We start from the raw sequence: 8,591 nt of genomic DNA, 5'->3' as shown, positions 1-8,591 counted from the left end.
TTTCAACTTGTATTGTTTTCTAATACTGTATGCATTTAAGGGTCATCCCTGATGCCACAACTACAGACTGTTTAACAACCAATATGGGCAATATGAAACATAATTATTAGTTAGTCATGTTAGCAATGAATTAACGAGAGTAAATCTAATCTAGTTAAATACTTTATTCTGGTTAATTCCCTGTCATTGCTGACTGTCAAGCGGTAGGTGGCGCATTTGAAGCATTGCTCAGTAAACACATCTCTTGTGTGGCGAGTATTTCATAATTTTTCTCTTTTCTTTTCTTTTTTTAAAAATTTATAATTAAACTTGCAGCAAAGCCAGGCAAGGGTCCCAGGTTTTATATATAAACGCGGTAATAATCTATTTATCTTTAAATAAAATGGCCTTATTTTACCCCTCTAAAATCTGCGACTGAGAAATTAATAAAGACGGGAAACAATACAATGCTCTACTGCATGTTATTTGTTTTATACTGTTTTTAAATAAATGAATTCCAGTGTAACGAGCTGACTGTCGCCGCACCAGTGAGCAGTCGGACCCCGTTTCCGAGCGGACTGTTTTCCGGTAGTTGACAGCTGTGTACATCCGTTGCGATGAGTTTTGAGTGGCCCTGGCAGTATAATTTCCCACCGTTTTTTACGTAAGTTTGCTGGTATCCTCACATTCTTTCTGATTATTTAGTCATAGGGTGTAGATGAAATATTTTTCTAGAATTTCACCGCCAGCCAGTTAGCATCATAATCGCCGGCGAGGTGGCTAACTTAACCCAGAATGCTACGGAAGCGACTAAATGCAGTGTTGCATTGATCTTCTGGATTTGTTGACAATATGTCAGTGACACAAAGAGTAACAACATTGTCTTAAGATAACAGGTTGATAATAAAGCTAGACTTACTTGTGGTCTGAGTCATTTCAGTATACATTTGCTCTTTCCGCATATTGTTGTATTGCACCTCAACGGTATTAAGTAATCGCTTTCATTGTTGTTCGACCGTGTCGTATGCCAAACTACTGATAACCAGATTACCAGGAAGGAAATCATATATATTTCAGTCATATCTCGATTCCTCTGACCACTACGTACGGAAGATTACGATTCCCCCAAATGTTCACCCCGGTGACATCCACCGATAAGACAACCATTTTGGAAAGCGTCTGATATGCATCTTCAGGCTTTTGTTTACTGATAGATGAACAAACAGAACATTGTGTAAGAGCGTATTTGGTCGTCACTGTCTGTCCATGACCGAAAAAGGAGCGAGTTTATACTGATGGACAAGTCTGATGCTCTCTGCATTTTGGTTTGGTTAAAGTGATCTGTATTTTAGAAGATGTGTGTGACCAAAGCCTTAAATTAAGAGCACTACAGCGACAATATTTTTCAATGTCTCAAGACACCTGAGGCAGCCTCGGCTGCGTAGACAGGTTCCCAACAACAGCCCGGATCGACATTGCTCTAACAGGCTGCACCGTTATTTCTCAGTAACAAGCTTTCAAACCCTCCATGATGCTTGTCCGGAGTCACTCTGAATTAGTCTATTGCAGAGAGCAGAGCCAGAAGACAAAGCTCAGTCACTATATTTGTGCCCTTCTGTGATGGAAAGAGTAAAATAACTAATACAAGTAACTCTGACTGCAACATGAATGGAGTCTTCCACAGAGATTGTGTGAGAAGCTCAACCTGCATCTTGTATAACCTACATTGAGAAGTCCCAGTTGATGTGGCTGGGGAAGCTTGTCGGGATGCCGGAAGGGAGATGATGGGCTGACCCAGGATGCACTGGAGAGATTAGTGTCTCAGTAGGGAACAGAGAAACAGGAAAAAACGAGTTATTTTCCAACAACCTATTAGCAGGAATCGAGTCCTACAGTACAGTACAGAAAAAGCTGTCAGTATTAACCCATAATTCCTCAACTACATTTAATAAGCATTATCCTGTTGCTAAGAGTAAACTTTAGTGTAACAAAGTACTCATCTATTTATTAAAATAAAGTTGAGCATCATTGTTTAGTCTCGCTCACCGTCCTTCTGCTGTCTTTTTTAATTTGTCGTTTTGCTCTGGATCAGACTTCAGCCTAATGTGGACACGAGACAGAAGCAGTTGGCTGCCTGGTGTTCTCTGGCGCTGTCCTACTGGCGCCATCACAAACTCTACACGCTGGATGTCATGGAGGCACAAGAGAGCCCCGTGTTCCACAACAAGGAAATAGAACGTATCCTCTGCATCTGTGACTAATTCTTTGGGACTTTCTTCCTGAAATTGCATGACAACTAGTGGAAAATGGCAATTGGTCCTTGTGATATTGAAGTGAATTGTATGTTGACTTCTGGGGTTGCTCTTTATCTGTGCACGAGAAAGTTACTGGGGGAAAGTTGTCTATAGCGCATGATGTTTGTACACCTGTACTGTTGATAACTAGCACTGAAGTTGATATGTCTAGATGTCAAGTGTTGTTTCACATTGATCCATCCCTTTTGTTGTTTTTATTATTTGGGAAATCACTTCCATCCTCTAAACTCCCTGGTTCAGGTTGGCTTACTCATTAATTCGTTTGCATTTTTATACATTTGAGCAAGTGCTATATTGTTAATCTTACGACTGTTATGTCGCGGTGAAGCTTTCCACTGAATGTCCTTGACTCAGCAACAGGAAAACTTTCCATGGAGGCAATCCAGGTGGTGTTCGAGGAACTTAGGAAAAAGGGTAGCGCAGCAATCACAATGTGGCAAGTTCCGAGTCTGCTGTCCTCCATATCAACGTTCTCCTTCTGACCGCAGGAAATCTAGAGTGGCTGGACAAAGACAAGACACGATGTTTAGTCATGTGGCGACGCCCGGAGGAATGGGGCAAGATCATATACCAGTGGGTGAGTCGTGTAGAAGAATGACAACATGGCTGATATTGAGTGCTGGCGATAAATCCCAAGTTTACAATGGAAACAGTTGTTGCTGTAAAAAAAAACAAGTGTTCTTTTCTTCTTTGTAAACAAGAGTTGAGTATTTGTTTTGTTTTTTTCACACGCAGGTGTCTAAATACGGTATGGTCAACACAGTGTTTACTCTGTACGAACTCACAAATGGTGACGACACCAATGGAGAGGGTAAGAACTCAAGTTCTTTTAAGTGCTTTCTGGAAACTGACTCGGAAAGGTTCTATATAAATAAAGTGTTATTATTATTGTCAATTACTGTCAATTACTACTAGTAATAATAGTATAGTAACTGTTATTTGATCACTTACAACAAGAGGCTTCAAAAGAAGACATTTCAGACTTTGATGTTAGAAATTAATTGGCATTTTTCATGTTAGTGTTGTAAATATCTTTCACAATATTCAATTTCTTTCATAATCAGAAATGTATCAAATAGCATGATTTTAATAAATAAGTTAAAGTCATGGTTATTATTGTTAAAAAAGTTAAAAGTCCAAGTGAAACCTTTTACAGCTTCAGAAAGCACTATTATTATGTATAAAAAGTTTCATTAAAAATTTATTACAATGAAAACCGTGCAAAGCATCATTGTACCATCACATGTCCAGGAGCATCAGTATCTGATGCAGCTCTAGTATTATCTTGGCAATACTACTACATTGTCCAACTGCTTGTAATCATTACTCATATGTATTATTTCTTTTTCCTATTATAATCGTAGTATTTTAGTTGTAATACATAGAATATAATATAAGGAACATCATTACTCATCGTAGTTGAAGTGAAAGCATCCGTTCCACTCTCATGGTTATGTAATTATTATCAGTTATAATAACATAAGTACAGGTCAGAATTATAGAAGTATTGCGGTAGTAGCAGCAGCAATGTTTAAAGTAATAGAAGTAGAATTGGTTGTAAAAGCCCTGTAGCATCATCATTGTTAACCATCATCACCATTACTGTCTACTGTATCGGAGGTATGTGTTGCAAAGGCAGTAGTTTCTGACCTCACCATTGTTGTGTGTCCAGAATTCCACGGTCTCGAAGATTGGATGCTGCAACGGTCACTTCAGGCCTTAGAGACGGAAGGAAAAGCCAAGCTGTTCACCATAAACGATGGGAAAGGAGTGAAGTTCTTCTGAGCAGCTGCTGGAATTACAATGATTCATTTTTTGATTTGGCCAAGATCAGATTATTGAAGCGGTTCGGCCATTTGAAAGACTCATATTGGCAACACATATACAAGATCAGAGACGTGTGGGACGTGTTTTTACCTCGTGGAAGGTAAAGCACTTATTACTCAGCATTTATCGCAGAGGGACTAAAAGCAATTGTGTGTATGTGTAAATGTGCTCGGTCGCTTTGCGGTGGATACTGAAAATAATCAGATTTTCAGAACCAATCATATTATGAAAAGGAGTCTAAAGTTAGTGGACTTCATGTACAGATCAACCCTTTCATCGTGCAGTAGCTACTGTGACTCTCCTCTTGTGTATAGTCTTTTTCATATCTGGTAGACACAATAAATGAGACCTTTGCTAAATCCGTCACTCATTCTTTGCACGCAGTTTTCATCACTCCCCTTGCCACTTTCTTCCAAGACTTCATCTCGACCTGAGTCTGGCCCAGCTGCTCCTCGAGTTGGTTGGACCTTCTCAACCAGGAGTCAGGAGAGTGAATTGATCTCACCCACTCTATAAGGGAGATGTGAATACAATTGTGTCTGTATTCATCTGCATGAATTAGTGTCTTCACCAGTTGTCATAGAAATGCTATGAAATTAACTGGAAGAGGAAGAGTTTGCCTTCTGACTCAGCTCTTTTTTGGTCTGTGCTTTAAAAATGAACTCACTGCTGAAGTTCTACTTACAAAGTTGGTTCTCACTACTTCATCACTTTATAACAGGAACGATCTCCTGAAGAAAAATGATGGCGTGATTCCGTCAACACAAAACCCCTTGTTTGGGACAATAACCAGCCATGGTCCATCTGAGCCTTTAGTACGGGTGGATCCCATTAATCCCCTTAAACCACGGACATGTTTTTGACCACTCTTGCTACACAGCTTGATCCATCCGTCTATCAGGATCGCCTCTGTATCGAGGCTGATATAGCTTTATTCATGAGGCTGATAACACTCGTGTGTGTGTGTGTGTGTGTGGCAGCTAGTTGTCTGTTGATAAAGGTGAATCTGCATGTAACTTAGCTACTCGTAGTGATATGTGACTCACCAGTTTGTCCTTACATGACTTATTGCTATCTAATGGAAGGAGGAGGAGGAGTCGGAGATGAAGAAGAGGGACATTCTGTTCTGCAGGAGTGCTAAAGCGAATCTGCACACAGATCATCAGCTCCAGGAAATCTGACACCCCCATTTAATTAAGAGGTTTTCAGAAGCATATCAGGATGCACAGTTCAAGTGGATGTGACACAGTGGGACAGAATGATCGTCAGACTTGCTGATGGTTGTTTGTTGCACATTACTTATAAGTGAAGAAGAAAGACAGCAGTCCCTAAGAGTCATTTGAGTTCCACAAGTACAATTCTATTAAATGAAAATCAATATCAATGTATGTTGAAGTCTGTTTTTCAGTGTTTTCACACGCAAAAAAAAAACACATGAAAATATTATGTGACACATTTTTAAAAAACATAAAAATAAATAACAAATAAAAAAAAAGCCAAATTAACAATTGTTGTGTTTATAAGACTAAGAGTGTCAGCAAGGTAATAAAATGCGGCAGAGAAATATTGGGTGACCCTTAAAGCAGCTCTGCATGCATTCTGTGGGATGATTTTTTTTAAATCATTATTTTTATTTATTTATTTATTTTTATTTATTTATATTTTCATGACACGTGTTACCCTTGAGATCATTCCCAACAATGCTAGGACTCCTCCAATCCACATTTAAAATATGTTTTTTTTTTCTTCACATTTTTCCGATGTAAAAATGTTGCGGTACTTTAAAACTGAATCACCTATTTAAATGATCCAGTGTAACTCAACTATATTTTGAAGCACCAACAGGGTGGACAGCAGTCCAGTATACACAAAATAATTTGAGCTGCTTTTGTAGCTTCTGAGTTCTCAATTTAAGTAAGTAATTTCGCCATTCTACAGAAACTGGTGTCGGAGTCACATTTCCCGTCTATCTCTTGCTTATAAGTAGCTTAATCCCACTTCCAAGGGGTCGAGCGGGTGCTGACGTCACCGGCGGGCGGAGTTTAGCGCCCACTGCCGGAGCGCTGTTGGACGTGTTGATATATTCATCTCCGTCCTTCCATCAGAGGTTATGGCTGAGGACTCGGTGTTCGGAACACACGCTACAAAGTTGCAGCGTTGCCCCGGGAATATGTTTTGAAGAGCGTTTTGTGCTCAGACCGTCGCGAAGAGATGAGTTGTCGCACTGCTGGTGAGCGAATTGTAACTGTTGTTGCCTCCACAGGTTGTTGAAGAAGAGGACTAACTGAGAGCGTGTTTGTCGTCCACTTCCAGGTTAAGTGAAGCGGCTGTGAACCTGCCACCATGTCCCACGCTCAGGTTGAGATCCCGGGACGGGGCTTTCCCGGTCTCCCCGGAGATCTGACCGACGACCATCTGCCACGCGTGCCCACCGTGCTGAGGACCAACGGCGTGGGCGCGCGCAGGAACTCCTACTGTCTGCAGAAGATCAGCATGGACATTGACTCCCCTCTCTATAGCGGGGTGCTCTCCAAAGCCTTGTCCTGGTCTGCAGAGAACATCCTCACGCTCCCGGAGTCAAGAGTCGAGGAGGAGAAACCGGAGTCTCCTCCGGTCTCCAGCTCCAGCACGCCCCCCTGCAGCCAGGAGTCCTGGGTGCCCACCAGAAGCAGAGCCCCTGAGGTGAGCTCGGACTCGGAGACCGAGGTCGTCCACAACAAACAGCACAAGATACTGTCCCGGATCACCTTTGACACGCAGTGGGAGCTGGAGGAGAAGGAAGACGTGGAGACCAAAGCGGTGGCCACCTCGCCCGATGGAAGGTACCTCAAGTTCAACATTGAGATTGGACGGGGGTCCTTCAAGACTGTCTACAAAGGTCTGGACACAGAGACCACAGTGGAGGTGGCCTGGTGTGAGCTTCAGGTAGTCCCTTTGGTTCCTTTTGCTGTGGCTTCCGTCCCAATAATCTGATGATAATCCAGTATTGTGGTTATAGCTCTGAAATGTTCACATGATGGGATTGCAAATCCAAATGACAGGTCATCCGAGGTGCACGTCCAGATACGATTTGAAATTATGAGATTCAAGATCTGAGATAGTAACGTACGCTTCTATTTGGAAAAAAAATACAAGTCAGGACTCTACAATGACAAGTCTGAGATATCTAGTAACAACAAAAAAATGTTTGATTTAGAAGTCTTATTTTGAAAGTCATGTTGAATTACTGGTAGAAATTGAAAAAAAAAATCCTCGTATAATTTATCAGTTCTAAACTGAGATTTTCACATTTTAAATCGGAATAATATGACAGCATATTGTAATAATGAGATTAAACCATATCACCTATTAACTAAAAAGTCAAAATTGATCAATTTAAAATGTAATTAACAAGGTCAAGGTGGAGAAAAACAGCACTTGCATGTAATAATAACAAAATCCACTCTGAATATTATGAAGTCTGAATTATAATGTACAAAGAGAGCCTGAAGTCTCGTCTGACATTAAGTTTGTAAAACTGACTCATCAGCAAATAATGGAAAGAAAAAAAACCTCTTAAATCTCTGAAAATAACAACCTAAGTAGATTCATTAGAACTCATAATTATAAGATTAAATCATTGGAATTACAAAGGGAAGGTCAGAATTATCAGACAAAGGGGGGGATTAACATTGAAAATTGAGAATAATGAGATTAGAACATGTTGCGACTGTTGTGTAACATGAAGCTTGATGTGATCCCAGAATCTTTCATTTGCTTATATTGGGATTACAGCAACATAATGTGTGACTTCACTGGTAAAACATTAAAGTCATTATTTCATAACTCAAACTTAAAAATAGACGTCATCATGTGCAGTTGGTCTCTTCTCCTGCAGCTGCACCGGTCATATGGTGCAACTGTGGTTGACTCCAGGCATCGTATTAGCTCTTCTGCGTCTTTTTCCTCAGTGCTGTGTTGGAGTTGCGAACGATGGATTAGATAATTCAGAATTCATTGACTCCTGTTCCTGCGTGCGATTTCACCAGAGGATGCCTCTTCATTTTAATCTCCCAAATATTTGAATATGTTGTGCTTTCCGACCCAAATAAGTGCTGGCAAGTCTCCACCTTGCTCCACACCTCTCCTCCTTCAGGGCAGCAGGGTCAATGTAAGGCAGCTAATCTCGATATTATTCCCGGTTGACCTTGTGTGCTTGGTGCGGTAACCCCGTCATTCTGTCAGCAGTCAGCTCCAAATGAAGCGGCCCAACTTCCCTGATCCACTCTAATCTCTGTTTTCATTAGCAACCAATGACACCAAGGCTGAGCGTCTCACGTGCACAAACCATGGTGATTGTTATCTGGGATGCATGTTTCCATCGCAATTCCTGGACAATAGGGATCGTTGTACTGCTGTCTTAGGAGTCTCAAATGTAATCACAAGTGCGGACAACATCCAACCCAGTTGTCGACTCAGTTTTATCGAAAC

General features: G+C 40.9%; 2 protein-coding genes across 3 annotated transcripts in view; both read left to right on the top strand.

The window, feature by feature from the left end:
* The first annotated feature begins 596 nt into the window (after positions 1–596).
* On the top strand, positions 597–5,383 carry vps25 (vacuolar protein sorting 25 homolog). Its single transcript, XM_053886108.1, has 6 exons — positions 597–643; positions 2,072–2,217; positions 2,655–2,708; positions 2,783–2,871; positions 3,030–3,105; positions 3,967–5,383. The coding sequence occupies exons 1-6, from the start codon at positions 597–599 to the stop codon at positions 4,077–4,079; spliced, it is 525 nt and encodes a 174-aa protein (XP_053742083.1). The 3' UTR covers positions 4,080–5,383.
* Positions 5,384–6,206: 823 nt separating this feature from the next.
* The window catches only part of wnk4a (WNK lysine deficient protein kinase 4a), a 40,367-nt gene continuing 37,982 nt past the window's right edge, over positions 6,207–8,591 (top strand). For both annotated transcript variants that reach the window (XM_053847394.1, XM_053847386.1), the window contains exons 1-2: positions 6,207–6,351; positions 6,435–7,046. In XM_053847394.1, coding sequence (XP_053703369.1) covers positions 6,465–7,046 — 582 coding nt within the window. In that variant the 5' untranslated portion in view covers positions 6,207–6,351; positions 6,435–6,464. The remainder of the gene's footprint in view (positions 6,352–6,434; positions 7,047–8,591) is intronic.

This window comes from Synchiropus splendidus, chromosome 1 (assembly GCF_027744825.2).
Source record: "Synchiropus splendidus isolate RoL2022-P1 chromosome 1, RoL_Sspl_1.0, whole genome shotgun sequence".
Taxonomy (NCBI): domain Eukaryota; kingdom Metazoa; phylum Chordata; class Actinopteri; order Syngnathiformes; family Callionymidae; genus Synchiropus; species Synchiropus splendidus.
This window is presented reverse-complemented; position numbering and strand designations above follow the sequence as displayed.

What these genes read in the sequence shown, in the direction of transcription:
- vps25 (XM_053886108.1), top strand. Translation starts at nt 597, where the DNA reads ATGAGTTTTGAGTGGCCCTGGCAGTATAATTTCCCACCGTTTTTTAC. An exon ending in AATTTCCCACCGTTTTTTAC is followed by an intron (nt 644 to 2,071) that starts GTAAGTTTGCTG and finishes GCTCTGGATCAG; the next exon opens with ACTTCAGCCTAATGTGGACA. An exon ending in GCAAGATCATATACCAGTGG is followed by an intron (nt 2,872 to 3,029) that starts GTGAGTCGTGTA and finishes TTTCACACGCAG; the next exon opens with GTGTCTAAATACGGTATGGT.